The sequence below is a fragment of the Monodon monoceros genome, unplaced genomic scaffold, assembly GCF_005190385.1.
Source record: "Monodon monoceros isolate NGI ecotype Baffin Bay Population unplaced genomic scaffold, NGI_Narwhal_1 Super_Scaffold_11, whole genome shotgun sequence".
Classification (NCBI taxonomy): domain Eukaryota; kingdom Metazoa; phylum Chordata; class Mammalia; order Artiodactyla; family Monodontidae; genus Monodon; species Monodon monoceros.
In genome coordinates this window covers 127,605,528-127,623,697 of record NW_021703767.1, presented here as the reverse complement: position 1 = coordinate 127,623,697, position 18,170 = coordinate 127,605,528, and the positions used below count along the sequence as shown (strand labels likewise).

The 18,170-nt window shown below is 50.3% G+C and overlaps 1 protein-coding gene across 4 annotated transcripts in view; it reads right to left on the bottom strand.

The window, feature by feature from the left end:
• The window catches only part of KY (kyphoscoliosis peptidase), a 44,537-nt gene extending 26,694 nt beyond the window's left edge, over positions 1-17,843 (bottom strand). For 2 of the 4 annotated variants that reach the window (XM_029215000.1, XM_029215003.1), the window contains exons 1-3: positions 17,654-17,843; positions 14,305-14,367; positions 10,512-10,574 (exon numbers count right to left, since the gene is read on the bottom strand). In XM_029215000.1, the coding sequence (XP_029070833.1) occupies positions 10,512-10,574; positions 14,305-14,367; positions 17,654-17,789 (262 nt within the window). In that variant the 5' untranslated portion in view covers positions 17,790-17,843. The remainder of the gene's footprint in view (positions 1-10,511; positions 10,575-14,304; positions 14,368-17,653) is intronic. The other 2 variants (XM_029215001.1, XM_029215002.1) reach the window with 2 other exon arrangements.
• Positions 17,844-18,170: the final 327 nt, after the last annotated feature.

Below are 18,170 nucleotides of genomic sequence, written 5' to 3'. Positions count from 1 at the left end.
CCACCGAATGCATCTGTAGGCATTGGAAAGAATGCATGGGCTAACTCTTTGAGGACTCCGCAAAGTAAATGATAGGCAAATTGGGAAGCAAGATTAGAATTTAAAGCATCATCAAATTGGCAGAGTTGACCATTCCCCACCCCCAATGGTATTACCTAGACTGGACTCAAAGGCAGCCCCAAACCCAGCAGTGCACAATGGATGAGAGAAAAAGTGCTCTAAGAGAAGCCCTTTTTTTGGCCTGTGGAGTGAGAAAGGGGAACTCTAAGAGTCAGAGTGGGGGAAATCCCCTGTTGTTTTTTTACCCCTTTTTTCCATTATCTCCTGACTCAGCCCCCAGGGAAGTTCTGCTGGTATCAGTGCAGCAGTGAGTTTGGTGGCCCGGCAGGCACCTAAGACTTTGAGGGGAGGTACCAGTGAAGCTATGATTCCCAAGAGTGTGGGAGAAAATACTCATTGATTTTTTTTCTCTCTTTGTTCTCTGCTGATTGGTTCCAGATGCAGGCAGAATTGTGAGAACTACCCAGAAGAGTGGGGAAACTAAAACCCCAGTTTTGGGGCCAGAGGACTGGGAAGTGGGTCATAAAGAGGAGGGAGCTCAAGAAAGAAATTCCATAAAGTTATGGATGAACTCCTGTGGTCACCTCTTCATGGATGGACCTCATTCATGTTGTGCATGCTTTGATCTCATCCTAAGCATCATATCACAGTCTTTGAGAACTAAACTAGGGGGTAGACCAATGCCCAGACTGGCTGCTGGGTGGTGCATGTGCAGGGCAGATCTGTATAGCATTGCAAAGGCTACAATCCCAAATTACTCAGTATAGAGAAACCCTAGAAAATATCAACTTAAAAAGGAAAAGAAAATCAACAGACGCTAACCCCATGATGACACAGATTTTGGAATTATCAGACAAGACTTTGAAAGAGCCATGATAACCATGCTCTAAAAAGTGAGGGCAAATAGTTTAAAATAAATGGAAAGATACAAAGTATCAGAAAAATGTAGAAGACATAAAGAAGAAAGAAATAAAAATTTTAGAACTGAAAACTATAGTTGTTTAAAAAATTTTCTGGATATACTCAGTAGCCAAATAGAGATGACAAAGGAAAGAGTCAGTGAACTTGAACATAGATCAATAGGAATTATTAAGGAAAAACAGAGAAACAGTAAACAGAGCCTCAGGAACTTGTGTGACAATGCCTGAAGATCTAATGTTCATGTCATTGAGATCCCAGAAAGAGAGGAGAAATAGTGTGTGCAGAAAAAAAATATTTGAAGAAATAATGATAGAATAATCAATAAAACCAAGAGCTGGTTCTTTGAAAAGATCAGTAAAATAGATAAAACTCTAACCAGAGTGACCAAATAAAAAAGAGGTAAGACACAAATCAGGAATCAAGACACCAATATCAGGAATGAAATGAGTGATATCACTACAGACCCCATATATATTAAAATAATAATAAAGGAATAGTACACATAACTCTATGAAGAGAAATTCTGCAACTAAAATGAAGTGAACCAATTCCTTGAAAGTTACAAACTACCAAAACTCACCCAATGAGTAGATAACCTGAATTTTCCTATATGTATTTTTAAAACTGAATTTGTAGTTCAAAATTTTCCAAAAACAAACAAGCAAACAAAAACCAGGCCCAGATGGTTTCACTGGCAAGTTCTAACAAAATTTAAAAAGAAATAACACCAATGACAATTTTTCACAAGATCCTTCAGAAAACAGAAGAGTATCGAATAATTTATATCCTTTTATGATACCAAAACCAGACAAAGACAGTATAAGAAAAGAATATTACAGACCAATATCCCTTATGGACATAAACATAAAAATCCTCAACAAAATATTAGAAAAATAAAATCCAGCAATATAGTAAAAGAATAACATACCACAACCAAGTGTGGTTTACTTTGGGAATGCAAGGCTAATTCAATATTTGAAAATCAATGAATGTTAATTCACCATATTAGCAGGCTAAAGAAGAAAACCCACATGATCATATCAACTGATGCAGAAAAAGCATTTGACAAAATTTAACATCCATTCAACAAAACCTCCCAAGAAGCTAGGAATAGAAGGGAACTTCTTAATCTGAAAAAAGGGCATCTACCAAAAACTCAGAGCTAAGAGCATATTTAATAGTGAAAACTGGAATGCTCTCCCCCTAGGATTGGGAATAAGGCATGGATGGCCACTCTTACTGTTCCTAATAAACATTATACTGAAAGTCCTACTCAGTGAAATAGGACAAGAGAAAGAAATAAAAGTCATATAGATCAGAAAGGAAGAAATAAAACTCTTCTATTCACAGATGACATGTCTGTCTACAAAGAAAAATCCCAAATAATCTACAAAAGAATTTCCTAGAACTAAAAAGTAAGTTTAGCATGGTCACAGGATACAAGGTCAGCACCCCAAAATCAATTATATTTGTATTGGCAATAAATGATTAGAAATTGAATTTAAAATTACTATTTCTCATATCTCTAAAAATGTAATACTTAAGTATAAATCTCAAAAAAAGTGCAGGAACTCTAGGCTGAAAGCTAAAGAATATGATCACACAAATTAAAGAAGACTTAAATAAGTGGGGAAACATATCATGTTCTGAACTGGAAGTCTCAATATTGTCAAGTTGGCAATTCTCCCTAAGTTCATCTATAGATTTAATGCAATTTCAATCAGACTCCTTGGAGGAATTTTATAGATGGTAGACATAGGCAAGATGATTCTGAAATTTAGATGGAAAGGTACAGCAACTAGAATAACCAAACTAATTTTGAAAAAAAATTAAGAGGACTCCAGCTGATTTTAAAATGTACTATAGGACTTCCCTGGTGGCAAAGTGGATGAGAATCCGCCTGCCGATGCAGGGGACATGGGTTTGATCCCTGGTCCGGGAAGATCCCACACGCCACGGAGCAAGTAAGCCCGTGCGCCACAACTGCTGAGCCTGTTCTCTGGAGCCTGCGAGCCACAACTACTGAGCCCACGTGCCACAACTACTGAAGCCCGCGTGCCTAGAGCCCGTGCTCCGCAACAAGAGAAGCCACTGCAATGAGAAGCCTGTGCGCCACAACGAAGAGTAGCCCCTGCTCGCTGCAACTAGCGAAAGCCGGTGCGCAGCAATGAAGACCCAATGCAGCCAAAAATAAATTAATTAAAATCACTTAACAGGAATAAAAGATGTACTATAAAGCTAGAGCAGGGCTTCCCTGGTGGCGCAGTGGTTGACAGTCCGCCTGCCAATGCAGGGGACACGGGTTAGTGCCCTGGTCCGGGAAGATCCCACGTGCCGTGGAACGGCTGGGCCCGTGAGCCATGGCCGCTGAGCCCGCGCGTGCGGAGCCTGTGCTCCGCAACGGGAGAGGCCACAACAGTGAGAGGCCTGTGTACCGCAAAAAAAAAAAAAAAGCTAGAGTAATCACAACAGTGTGATATTGGCAAAGGGATAGATATATAGCTCAATGGAACATAACAGCGTTAAGAAATAGACCCACGCAAATATGGCAAATTGATTTTTTACAAAAGTGCAAGGACAATCCGATTAGAAAATGGGAAAAAAAATAGATATATCACCAAATAAGATGGTCAACATCTTGTTGTTGTTCAACATGATTAGCCATTAGGAAAATGCAAATTGAAAGCAGAATGAGATATCACACCTATTAGAAGACCAATAATAAAAAAAATAGTGGCAATACTATATGCTGACAAGTATATGCAGGTGGGATTGTAAAATGATACCGCAGTTTGGCAGTTTCTTACAAAACAAAACATGTACTTAACACATGACTCAACAATTACACTTTTGGGCTTTCATCCCAGAGAAATGAAAACTCATGCTCACACAAAGACATATACACAAACGTTTATAGAAGTTCTATTCATAATCACCCCAAACTGGAAACAACCTAAATGTCCTTCGATGGGTGAATGGATAAACACTTTGTGGTATATCTATATCAAGCTGTACTTCTCAACAATTCTCTTAGGAATGAATGATGGGAGGATGTCACTACAAAGAGTCTGCACAAGAGACTTTTTGGGGTGACAGAACTTCCCTGTATTCTGATTGTGGTGGTGGTGACGTGAACCTGTGCATGTGTTAAAACTCATAGAACTCCACACCAGAAAATCCAATTTTACTGTATGTTAATTTAAATGAAGATAAAAATTTTAAAATACAAACCAAACACCAAAGTCAAAGCAGAATGAAAACAAAACAAAAACTTGTATGATACAGAAAGATGTAAAAATAGAAGGTGACACTTAAAAGCAGGATTATAATAAACATGCTTTTTGTATCCTGCTTTCTTCACTTAAGTCTTTACATGTCAGTGAATATAGGCATCTTCACAAGTCATCATTTTAAATGGCTGCATAATACTCTATTCTATAAATGGTTTAAACCATTATAAGCAATCCCTCTTTTTGGATAGTTAACATGTCCCGAATATTTTGCTATTTAAACAGTGATGTGATGAACATTCGGATACACACTGCTTTACACACTCTTCACATCAATTCCTTCAAATACATTCTCAAACATGGATCAAAGGGTATGGAGATTTTTAAGGCTTTTGTTAGATACTAGCAAACTTTTCACATGAATGATTTTAAGTTTACGATCCTATCAACAGTGCAAGAGAATGCCTATTTTGCTCATCCTTGCTGTGTTTGATGGCAAAATTGGCCACAATACTTTGTACTTCTTCCTAAGAAGAGGTCTTTTATTCCTTCCCTCACATTTGGCCCAGCCTAATGACGTGATCTGGCCAGTTAGCATGTGGTAGAAGTGATGCTGTGCAAGCTCCGAGCCTAGGCCTAGAGACTTTGCCGCTGCCACTTCCATTCTTGGGATTCCAGCCACAACTGCCATGTGACTGCACCCAGGCTAGCCTCCTGGAGGATGACAGACCACGTGGAGCAGAGCAGAGCCATCTCAGGCGAGGCCACTCTAGACCAGCTGCTCTCCAGCCAACCCTCCAACTGACCACACACATTAAAGAGCCCAGCCAAGACCTGCGATCAGCCAGGTGTGGCTCAGACGAGGATATCCAGCCAACCTGTACACTTGTAAGCTGGTAATTGTTTTAAGCCACTGAGTCTTGGGGTGGTTTGTAATGTAAAAATAGAGTGCCAATACACTCATTGACATTTGATTGTTATTAATCCTTTACATTTTTATCAATGAACAATGACATCTCATTGTTTTTGTGTATTTCTTTAATTTTCAGTGTATTTTTCATATACTTATTTGCCATTTTAAATCTTATTTAATGAATCACCTATTTGCCTATTGATGCGTTATTTTTTCCCTGTTGATTTTGTAAGAGCTCTTTTTACTAACCCTTTGCCTGTTAAATGCGTTTTCACAGAATAACAATACTGACTTTCCTGTGTAGCTCATGAACTTGCTCTGCATGCCAAAGAGGGTAATTCTCAAACAATTTTAAAAGATACAATGTGGCCTCCCGAGGGATTACTTTAAAGGGGTTAATATTCATTTTGAGTGTAGTTTCTAGCACATTCACTGTCAAAGAAAATCAGCCTGCGACTTGACAAGACGTTAAGCATTTCAGAGTTCAAAGCATCATTCAGCTCTGGTCACAGGATCGGGTACCATCGCCATGGGCAGCCAACTCTGCCTGTGTGTCTTCCCACGATGCACGAGGCACAGCCTGCTCACCTCTGCCTTTGCACTTTCTCCCCCAGAGACACTCAGAGTCAGTTTTCAAAGTGGGTGCCAAGCTGTACTTGGCTGCCAGATTCCTTGTGAGAAAAATGCCCACTTTCTCCCCTTTTGTAGTTCGCAACACACGATGCTCTGAGAAGTCCTGCAGAAGTCTACTGGACCCAGTACTATTTTATCAAACAAAATCTGGGAAATGCTGAGCTGCAACGATCTCCAGAAGTGGAGGGAAGCTGCAAAACTGACCCACCTGTTGGTTTAGGGCTCAACAACCAACCTCTTCCCCAAGCTTCTAACGTCCGGGTACTTCCAACCACTCCAATCCAGCCACGTCGCTCGGTCAGAGAATGAGCAAGCCGGAAGAACAAAATACTCTTTAAGCCCTTCCGAGGTGGTCTCACGCTGGGAACTCGCCCTGGCCGGAAGCTCCACCCACCACTGTTTCTCATCCCTTCCTGCTTCCTGCACTGCCTCTTCTCTCTCCCCTCTGACGCCCAGCATCCTCCTGAGGCCCACTCCTGGCTCTGCCCCAAAGTGGCGCTGCTGATTATCGCTCCCCTCCACGCCTCCCTGATGGGTGTGGGAGTGTGATCCCCGCTCTCATTCACAGCTGTGTAAGAGCCCTTCCGGGAGGCTTCTCTGCTCTACACAGGCCTGGGTCTGGGCATGCTGTCCCCAGGTGAGCAGGGTCACAGTACCCGTGCTTCCTAAAGGTGTGACGTGCTAAGAGTTTGCTGACTACAACATTCCTGTATCAAATAAGACTCTTAATTTATGGAAAAAAATTAATTTGGCCAATGATAAAGAGTGGAGCATTATTTGGAGCACCTTTTAAAGTGAGATCTAAACCCTAAGTGCAGTCAGATACCATGACACTAATCTTAGTCACGTCTAAACCCAAAGCAGCCCCTTCCTGGGATTTCGGGTCACCTGGCTGGCTTTCTCATGGCACCCCTCCCCACTTCTACCAGTTGTCACCCAAACAACATTTTCTGAAGCTGAAACTTTGGCTGTCTTAGTAAAAGTGTATTAGCGATTATTTTCTGCTACATCTGAGAAGTGGTTCCCAGGCCCTTTTCCCAGATGCTACGGGCTCTGCTTCTGTCTCCCCACCCTCGCAGACGTGGAGATGCAGTAGGCAAGCCCAGGCCCGTCCACTGGCCTGCTGCCCTGGGCCTGCCTTCTACCCCGTCATGAAAGTCCTCCCACGCGAGAGCTTATCTCCAGGTCTCTGCGGCTTTGAATCAGGCTTTGTCTAAAGGCCTAATTTGCTCAGAATTCCTAATGCAGAGATGGCAAACAGATTTCGTGTTGTTCATTAACTCTGACTGATTGGAAGTGGCTGCCTGGAGCGCTTATCAATTAGCAAAGATTGTCAGGTATGTGCGTGTGTATGTGAATGTGTGTGTGTGAGTGTGCACACACACACGTGGGTGTATATCAGTGTGTGGAGGCTGCAGGATTCACATCAGATGTTTGCCATCATTGACTTAAGGTGGTCCTTAATGCTCTCCATAACTGACTGCCTGCCGCCTTTATAACCTGGATCCTCTGCCTTGGAATTTTTTCCTGCAGTAGCTGAGAGTCAGAAACCCTCAGCTAAAGCATTTGTAATTATTAAAAAAATGACCCTTAAACAGCCCCTGGCTGGGTGTTCAACAGAGGTTTCTACCCAGAGTATGGCAGTCAGCTTTAGTGCCGGAAGCGTAAGCTCTGACATCCCAGGAACAGTGAGCTGAACGATGACCCGGGACGGTCCATCTCTGTAGATCCCGCACCGGGTACTGCAGTGGCTCTAGTCGTGGGATGACAGAGAGTGTGCAGAGCTCAGGGCCAAGACCTCAGGAGCACCCGTCAGGGGGTGATGAAGGGCATCTCCTGCAGCCCTGACTGACCCTGGCTTCCACTGGGCTCTTGAAAACCCAGGGCCATTCATGATTCTTTCTGCAGAATGGAGCTCGACAGGGATGGCACAAGTCTGGAAACACGGCAGTTGGAGCCTAGTGCATACGTGATCCAAGAAGGCACAGAGTGTCTGCGTGGGGATGAGGGTGGGTGACCTGGAAGGATGAGGCCTCAACCCAAATCTGATTCGTCACGAATAACTTTCGGGGCCTGAGGTCACTGGGGCTCCTGTGATTGTTCCCCTCTCATTCAACGCACACACCCATTGCAGATGAATCCTCCGAAGCCCTCTTCCGCACGAAGATCCAAGATTCCAGTGATCTTTCCGTCACCTGTCGCATGAAGTTACCACACCCGGTGTCCCTCTGCTGGGAGCTCTTACCCGGAGGCCGCATGACCTGCTGCTCCACCGCCTCCCTTACTCAGATGTCACCTTCCCAGGGAGGCCTTTCTCAATCACTCTATTTTAAATCATTCCCTGTGGTAGCTGCATGATGGCCCTTAAAGCTATCCATGTCCTAATTCTGGGAACCTGTGAAAGTTACCTTATATGGCAAAGGGGACTCTGCAGATGTGATTCGCTTAAGGATCTCGGGATAGGAAGGCAATCCTGGATTATCCGGGTGGGCCCAATGTCATCACCAGGATTCTTATAAAACAGAGGGGAACGTATCTACTTTACGGAGAGAAGGCAATGTGATAGTGGAAGTGGAGATTGGAGTGACGCAGCTACAAGTTGGCGAGTACCAGCAGCCTCTAGAAGCCGGCAGAGTCAAGGAAAAGGTTCTTACCCAGAGCCTCCAAAAGGAAAGGAACCTGCCTGCCAACCGAGAGACTGACTAGCCCAGTGAGGCTGACTTGGGACTTGTCGTCTCAGAACTGTTAAAGAGAATACATCTGTGTTAAGCTACCAAGTTTGTGACAATGTGTTACAGCAGCCGTAGGAAACTAATACACACCCATGTGCACCCCCCATCCCCCTTCCTGCTTTATTTTCTCCCCCAGCTTTATCTGACACCTTGCATTTTTCTTGTTAGGGTCATCTGGCTCCCTCGCTAGGTGTCAGCTCCGCGGGGACAGGAGCCTTTGTCTGTTGTGTTCTCTGATGGATCCCCAGTGCCGGCATCCAGAGCTGCTTTTTGTGGAATGGACGGATCAGCGTCAGTGTGGACTCTGGCTCAGCCCCAGAGCAGGGCAGCCTCTCCCTTGCTATGGTCCAGGCTCCCTTAAGACCTGGGGCGGCCCATCCTATCCCAACCTACAATGGACCCTCTCCTGTTTGTTGGATGCCAAGGCGACCCTCCTTCCTGCCCTCTGGAAGCCTCAGATACTGGGAGGTGGCACGTGAATGGCCCATGAGAGCCAGGGTATGGTGTGCCAGGTGAGGCTCTGGAGAGTGGCAGGCCCCATCCCACTAGTCCCACCCCACAGGTCTGACAGGAGCACCCCGCTGGGGGACTGCAGCATCCCCAGTCTCAGACTCCTCCTCTGTAAACAGGAATAACTCCATGACCCCATCAGGGATGTGGCCAGAACTAAGCGAGAGAAGTGGTTGCTAATCCACTCTCACTCTAGTGAGGTATCACTTACTCTTATTTGGGGTGAGCTGTGCTGCTAGGTCCATTTCAGAGAAGCAGGGGGCCTGGGTTTGTCCTGCAGCCATAGTCCCAGGAATTCTGCCCTAAATGGATACTGACCTAGATTGCAAGGACAGCTGGCCACCTCCTGCTGGGAACTTGAGCTGACAGGCCCTTCCTCACTACCTGCCATTGCCTTTCCCTGGGGATGGTGGGTTAGCCGGTGTCTCAGACAGCGATTCCCCGAGGACCTCCGAATCCCCCGGGGCATCCTCCTTGCACACTGCACCCTGGGCGTAACCCTTACGGATTAGGACATCAGTGCTGAGAGCGCCAGCGGTGACATCTTGGGGCTGAGTCTACGAGAGCTCTCAGGCACCAGGCCCTGAGCAGAAAAACCGGGGTAGCAGGAGGGGAGGTTAGTGAGGGGGGGGGGGAGTGGAGGCCTCTAACCTGGCCTCTCCTCCAGCTGTAGCTGTGGAGCCATCCCGTCTCTACCCCGCCGTGCTCTCAGATCCAGTCACCTGCAGAGTCCGCACGGGGCTGCCCTTGCCTGCCTTCCCTGAGCCCCCAGGACCCGTCCTGGCAAAGTGAGGATTCTTGAGGAAGGGCTCTCTCACTCCCCATTGCTGAGTTAAACTTGTCCCTGGGTGGAAGGGCCTGGAAGGCTCAGCCTCAGGAGGAGAGGCCAGGGAACCGCTGCGACTCAGGGGGAGGGAAGGCTTGCACACGCCGAGCCAGTAGGGGGAGGCCAGTTTCTACGAGAAGCAGAGCTGTGAGAAGTGTAACAGCTGAGGCCCTGGTGGTGGTTGGGGGGTGGGTGGGGCCGGGGGGGCAGGGAGGGGGTCAGGCGGATCCCGCTCTGACTCTTGCTGGCCATGTGATCTTGGACGAAAGAAAACCTTTCTAAGCCTCAGCGCACTCATCTGCGAAATGAAGATAGTAAGAGTACCGATCAAATACGACTGTTGTGAGGCAAAATCCACGTGAGAATGATGATGTGCGTGGTCTGGCAGGGTGCCTGACAGGAGGCCGGCACTCAGCAAATGCTAGGTGCAGTGATGACAGCCAGGGTGATGGTGACAGCAGTGCGTGCTGGAGCCCGAGGACTTCACTTCTCTGTTCCACGACACATGCAGCCTCTCACTGTTTTCCATGGCATGTGGGAGAGGAGGAGGGTGCTCCAGCATCCCCAGGACAGAGAGGCCCCTGCTCCCCACGGTCTGGGCCCTGCACCTGCTGTCTCTGGCCAGGACAGTGGATCCGGGCACACAGGAGCTGGGGGAGAGGTCACAGGCAGTGGCGGAACCTTACCTTGGTTGTCATAGGAGGTGATGACCTGGGTCTGCTGGGCGTGCTGCTTCTCCACCAGGTTTCCTATTTAAGGAAGACAGAGGGAACTGCAGTGACCACTGGGCCCACGGTGGGGTGGATTTTTCCCCAGGCAGAGGAGAGAGCTGCCAGGCTTGGTCTAAACACGTGTGAATCAGCAGAGTCACACACCTGAACACAGGCAAGTGACCGGGAGCCCGTGTACGCACAGCCTCACGCTCTCGGCAGGTGCCGGCAGAGGCTGGGTTTTTCTAGAGAAGCTGGGGACGCCTCCCATGGGCTAAGTGACCACAGCTCCTGACTTTGCTGCAGCCGGGCCCAGTTCCCAAAGTGCACAGGGATGCCCCGCTGATCTCCACACCTTTCTTTGCAACAGCCAGGGAGGCTCCTATCCTGATTACGGGCCTGAAGCTTCGACTGGTTAACTTTGCCAAAGACCCCACAGCCAGGTGAGACCCGGGACTTGAACCCAAGTCTCCAGCCTCCTGCCTCCCTCTGAGAGGAATGGGGGGTTGAGGGTACCCTGCCGCTTACTGTAGCCTAGGAGCTGTGGTGCTTGCGGTTTGGTTCAGTTTCACAGACATTTGCAGGGCACCTGTTCTGCAGGGTGAATGCTCTCCATGCACTGGCGATATTCATGTCCCGGGACACAGAGCTGTCCTCAGAGCCTAGTGGAGCCAGGCTGCTGTGGAGAGATGCCCAGCTGCTGCCATAGGCCGTGGAGGGGGAACCCACAGGCTTATCTGCCCCTCCTACAGGAAGCACCGCCTTCCCTCCATCCTTCCCGTTACAGCTGCTGTGGTGGCCTGGTCTTGCCCTTGAACCTCTGCTTCAGAGGGGTCGGGGAAGGGCCACTACCACCCTGGCCTGCCATCTTCTACCCTGGTCTCCCACTGGGCTGCAGAAAGGCTGTTGGGCCTGTCACTGGAAGTGACCACTGGCACCTGTGCCTGGACCTGGTGCAAGCACTCAGGGGCACTGGCCTGACCTGGTTCCATTCATACGACATCCCTTGTGTACCCAACCAGATCTGTCACTCAGCGTTTCCCATGCCTGGGCTCAGGCAGAAGCCAGTCAGGGTGGATGGGTGGGTGGGTCACTGAGCTGGGCTGGACGTGCGATCCTCCTGGCTGGGAAGCACATCCTCTCCAGCCTTCTCTATAAGCAGGCCCAGCCAGGACCCTTAGCCCCCACCGGGCTGAGGTCGGTTGGTTGGCCAAGGGCCAGGACCGCTGTGTGTGCCAACCCAGGGTGATGCAGTATGCTGGGCTGGAGCTCCAGGCCAGACCCAGGCGACGACAGGGCAGCTGCCTCCTGCGGGCACAGCTGGCCGCATCCCTGCTCTGCTGGCTGATGGAAGAAATAGGATATGGGAAGGGAATCCTCAAGGAGGACGATTGGCTGGCATAGCTGCTGTGGGCTATTTATAGTCAGGGTTGCACAGTTGGTTTCCCTGTAGCTGTGGGGCGTTAGTCCCTGTGCTGCTAGGCAGACTTCGGCCAGGACCAAGGAAAGCAGCCAATCACAGCCGGGGAAGCCCGTTGCCAGGCAAGCTGGTGGCTCAGCCCAAACACCTGCTGCTTGGAAAAGTTTGGCGTACTCGGGCTCCCCCCACCCTGCCAATGCCCCAGCCCAAGGAGTGCACAGTGCAGAAAGAGGGGGGACATGTGCCCTTTTGGACCAACCCCACATTCAGCCACATTTGTGCACGCTCCACCAAGCACAAGCCATCAGCTGCTGGCTTCTCAGATGAAAGCCATCCAGTTACCAGGGCTGGGTGCCTTGGGCACCAGCAAGGCAAGTATGTACCCAGGACCTCACCATCAGAAAACACAGAAAGAAGCTGGAATTTTAACCTCTGCACGGATGCAAGCATGCCACTCGAAAAAATAAATAAAATTTGACTTAGTAAATTTTAAATTGCATTATGTTGGTGGAGTGGTGGAACCATCATCTTTCCCAGGCTCAAGGCCTCTGTGCGGCCTCTCTCCAGCCCTGCACTTACCTGAAACTCTCAGTTCTTGGGTGGTATTGCAAGAACTATAATCATTCTCTTTATTGGCTGGTACATTGTACTAAGACCCACTTCATGTCTTAAGGAAGAGTCTTGTAAGAGTTATCACGTCTCTTTGTGTTTTGTTATATTTTTCCACTAAACTTCCCCCAAACCAGGAACCCCGAAGACGGTAAAAAGAGGATGAATTCAGTATGTTTCAGTCCTCTCCTGAGGACTGATAACATTAATAACATGCCCGAGAAGCCATAAGATGAATTTCCAACAACTCAGGCAAAGTAAGAGCTGCAACAAACACAGACGCAGTGTCTCTTTCCTCCCATGTGGCCCGCCTGCCCTCCACCCACCCGCACACTGGCCGAGCACGCCTCCCTGCACGGGCTGCTATGTGCTTCTGTGGCTGTCAGGTGTCTGGAGGTGTGATTCTTACTGTAATTCTCAAGAGCCCACAGCACAGTTTCGCTAACCTTGGCGTCTGCTTAGGTAGAGCTGGAACTGGTGCGTCTACCATCTGATGGCCCCGTATCAAGGTTTAGGAAGCCATCCCACCCATGCATGCCCATCAGCCAGGACTCAGAGGGTGGCCCCTGGTGGGCGGGTGTCCTGAGGATGAGTTATCTCCATGCACAGTGCAGGGGACACAGGCAAGCTCTTCACTTCCAGGGTGCTGAGACTCGGCTGTGGTGAATGGCATTATGATGCAATCATTCTAACATGGCCCCAGGAGGGCAGGCACTCCCGACTGTCCCGATCACTGTTCCATCTCCAACAATTAGAACCCTTCCCGGAACAAAGTAATCACTGTCGACCTTTACTGAGGGAATGAATGCATGAATTTACTTTTAGAAGTTCATCCTCCCCTTTTGTTACTGTCAGAAAGATGGCAGAGCATAGGTGCTCTGCTTTGTTCAATTGGGGTCCTGTTTCCCCATTTGTGGAGGGTCATGGGGGCGTGGATCCCTTCCTACTGGCATTTGATGAGTCAGTCATCCGATCCTGGGGCTCACACAGTCGGAATCTGACTGAATCCCCTACTGGGGCTCGGGGAATGGAGGTCTGATTCTTACTGGAATTCTCACATGCCCACAGTGCAGTTCCACAGTGTTTGTTCCTGGAGGCTGGGCTTACAAATCTCACAATAAGGGCACAGAATAAGGCCCAGTATAACGGTTCATGCATGGCATGGTCAGAGAAATTCTGGTCCTGCAGGGGGAAAGACACCTGGCACCATAAAGAGGCTTTGGAAGCTGATTTCTTCAGATCTTATTGTATTCTGGATCCCAGGCCAGGAGCCACAGAACCCTTGAGTGGCATCTCCCGAGGCCTTGAGTAACACCACCCAAGGCAGGCTGCTCTCTTCTCTGTTCAGAAATATTTTCAAAAGATGGGTGCCCCAAGATGCATGGGATGCATGATCTGGGAAGCCCCACCTCCCATGGGAACACACCCAAACCCACCATCCCATATGATGCCAAGTTCTTTATAGCTCAGTCAGCGAACAAGTGGGTGCTCAGGGTTATAGCATCGCTCCGCCTGCCTCCCCGCACACCCTCCAGGAAATTGGTGGACCTGTTGCTGAGGAAAATTTTCCAGGGTCACAGTGCCCCCAGAGGCCTGGCTGCAGCATGAGCAGCCACTGTCTGAGTGGTTAGATGTCTAGACTGGTCCTCAAGCAAGTGAAACCCAATGCTTCCAGGCATTTTTCAGTGTGTTGAATTCCAGAGATCGAAAAGAAAACAAAATGAAAATGAGAGAATTTACCACGTAGGTCATTTCTTTCTAATTTCTGCCATCTCCGGATTCCGTTTCCAACACCTTGAAGCCCTGTGAAGTAACAAGGACCGGCGTGAGGCTCTCTGCGGTGGGGAGACTCAGGTCAAGTGTGTGATGCACCAGTTGCAAACTGATCTGGGCTAAAGCGGGACTGGTGGAACTTGGCTCTCCCGGGATCCGAGGGAGGCTGCCCACGAATGAAGTGCACTTGAAGGAATGAATGCAACCCTCCACATTCAAAACATTAAAAAAATATTACCACGGTAGTTTCCAAGGGTGGCGGGTTGGTTATCAGGATCATTCAGGGAGAATTTTCACAATAGAGGTGCCCCTTTGTCACTCCCACATTTCCACTGCATAAATATGGAAGCATTATTGTGAAGACATTTGCCATTCATTTTTCCTGCCTACTTCTGTATGTGGTGAATCTCCCACTTTTAGAGTCTTGATGTGGGTGGCGGGCGGGCAAAGATGGAAACTGATGGATCCTTATGGGAACTGAACGTGATGGTTGCCTGCTCTCCCAGCCTCCCTTGCAGCTAGAGCACGGACCTGTGTGGCCAAGGCATCCACTGATATGAACCTGTGTCCCATTCTGTCTTGGGACCTAGTGAGGCAACAGGGAAGCGAATGGAACCGCACTCTCTCTCTCTCTCTCTCTCTCTGGTGGTGACTGGAAGTGGTGGCTGCAAGGTCGAGTTCCTGGCACAGAACTGGCAAACGTTCTGGAAGCGCAAGCTGCTGCAATAATTTCAAGTTCCTGGTGCAGAAGGAGTGTCTAGGGCTCCTTGGTGGCAGTGGAGGCTTCCTCACCAAACCAGCCATTCCGCACAGCTTATGGTCACGTTCCTGGAAGTTCAGCCTCCAGTCTGGGTCTCCAACCCTTTGCACCACTCTGAGCGCCCCCAGGCCTTTCTTGACACCCTTCTTTTCCGCAGAGCCCTCCATAGTCGGTGTCTGGGCCTTACCACTCAGAACCTTCACCGACACTTGGGGAGTGGAATGCACACATCCCATCCACTTTGGGGATAAAACCTAAGGCGTTGAAGCTTTTTCAGACCTGGTGTGGCAGCTTTAGGCCTACCTCCTCCATGGCCAGGGGAATATACAATAGGAGTTGAGGGCTTCTAGGCATGTTTTGGAGAAATGCGGCTCTAAGGAAACTGCTGGGGAAATGCTAGGGCCCTGCAAGAAAGGGGAAGGAGTATCTGCTGCCTTGCAGCCCAAATTCCCGGTGCACACGCTCCCTGCCCCCTTGTCCCTCTGACTCTTTTCTGCCACAGGGACACAACAGAAAGCCACCTGGTCACACCCTTACTCAGTCCTCTGCATGTGAGAGTAACCAAGCGTTGCTCTTTTCTCAAAGCAGAGCTCAGGCCTTCCTTTGCAGAGCCGGGGAAGATTCCCTGTCCAGCTGGGGGCCTGGAGCGGGGAGGAGACTGGAGGAGATGCCTGGAAGTGGGGGAGGGGTGGGTTTTGGATCTCTGTGCACTAACAGGAGGCCTTGGAACAAGCTGGTCTTGTCCAGCATTTCCCCTACTTAGCTTGTCCCAAGGAGTGGGCCCGCAGGCTGGCTTAGCCAGCGGTCTCCTGGACATCACTGCTGCCCAGCGGGCCTTGGAGGTCATGCATGCTCCCTCTTCCCTGCTCTGGTGCAGAACTGTCTGATCATCAGTAAGTGACACGGGTCTCTCCGCTGCCATAGCGCCTGGGAGAAATGTCTGTCAGGAAAATATTTGGAGAAAAATTTCAGCAGAGAGGGCTCAGCAAACAGCGGTCTTCTTTCCCTGAGTCACGGTCATGAGTGTGAAATGCATTGGTCTGGCCTCATGTAGGCTTTATGCCGGGTGCTGGACACTTCTCTGAGCAGCCCCAATCTCTGGCATCTCTGGGCCTTTTCTGTGTTCTCTGCCCTCTCTTTCTAGTGTCAGAGCCTTTCGGAGAGATGTGATCAGAAGGAGAGAGGGAGGAGGGGACTCATGAGCTAACCTGGAGCTGCGCCTCGTGGGTGGCCTCTGGCCTTCCGGACCACAGTCCGTGCAGTAGGGGCAGCCACATTTCTATCAAGGAAGGCCAACGGCCTCTGCCAATTTCCTCATTACAAATACCCCTGCGCGGGCCATCTCCCCTTCTCCCAGGGGCAGCTCTGAGAACTAAAGAACCAACTAACCCAAATAACTCCTGGGCCCCAAATCCCTCGGGAGACTGGTGCACCTGCCAACATTCTCAGCTCTCCAGAATCTCTTTTCTTTCCCCTGTCTGCCTCCCCAGGAGGTCACCAGGAGCTATGGGGCAGCTGCAGCTTGTGGGGCTGGTGGGGGGCAAAGCCACCCACGGCACCGTTGCTTCAGCAGGGTAGGTGGAAGGTGCATGTTCAATGTGCATAGGGGCTGTGGGGACAGAAGAACTGGGGACAACCTTCAAGGAGCTCTGGAGCTGGAAGGGAGACAGGAGGCAGGTCATTTTACCTTGAGGGCTGTGAAGCTTCACTCCCAAAAAACCAGGACACAGTGCGTCTAGTGCGCCCTCACACCAGCCTCCTCAAGGGCTTCTGAGGGCTTCCTCAGGGACTCGGGACCAGGGGGTTCCCAGATGTATTAGGGGCTGATTTAACCGCCATTGTTATCCATCTCTACTCTCTTCACGTTGTGTCCTGTTCTCTGGAGAGTACAGAGACCAGAGCCCTGCTTTCCACAATCACTCTATGAAAAGTCGCTTTATTTTACCAGTCTACTCTTCTCCAGAAAGTCTGTAGGACAAGTAGAATCAACAGAGAAGCCAAAGTGGGGAGAGCAGATTTCAAGTCTAAGCCTACCCAAGCTTGTGTGCCTTCTACACCTGGCATGCCTTCTGCTGTAGGAGGCTGGGAGAGGGCTCAAGAAAGGGGACAGTGAGGCCATGAACTGTGCAAGGACACCAAGGGAGGGTCCCACCTCAAAGTTGACTCAGCACACGAATCCCCCTGGGTCCCCTGTGCCCTGCAATGCGGCCTGTGGGGAGCAGGCCTCGGGCACGCAGGAGTCAGGCCCCAGTTCCCTTTCCTCCAGGGCATCTTCCAACCTGATCTGCACCCTTCAAAGAGTGACCAGGAGGAAACCTGCTCCCGGGGGTGACGGAAGCACGGCAGGCCTGCACGGGGTGTCAACTGGGGCAATCGCGGAGCTGCGCGTTGCCACGGGATGCCAGAGGCGCAGCGCGGAGGCGCAGCCAGCCTTGGGGAGCGGGTCGGCCTCGGGGACCCCTTTCGGGGGCGCATAGCGCGCCCCCCCAACAGGCGGGCCCTGGGGCGAGGAGGTCCAGGGGCTGGGGGCCGGGGCCCTGCCTGGGGGCGCATTACCTCCTCTGCGCTGCGGAGGCGCGCCCGGGTCCGCCTGGCGGTCCGAGTGCGCGCCCTGTGCGGCGTGCCGCTTCTCCGAGTGCACGATCAGCAGCATGTCGATGGATACGGCGTTGCTGTCCTTCTTCAGCTCCATGGTGCAGCCAGCTCCGGCCAGTGCGCGGCGGCCGCTCGCGAGGCTGCCTGAGCTGCAAATGGCTCGTACGCGCCGCTGCCCGGCGCGGGAGACGGCGAGGGTGCGGGAGAGGGCGCTCCTCGCCGCCCGGCAGCCGCGCCGCGTTTCGCTGACTCTGCCAAACTCGCCATTAGGGCCCGCCTGGGAGGGCGCTACCCTAATGAAGAGGTTCTAAGTCACCTTTGAAAGGAAATTCCCGTCCGGCCGCTCTCCGGAGCCTCCCTCCGCGCGCCCCCTGTCTTCCGCCCCTGCCGGCCGGGCGCTGCCCCATCCCGCGCTCCCCCGGGCCTTCCTGAGATGGCCAGCAGCAGATCTCCGAAAGCCGCGGCAAATACAGAAATT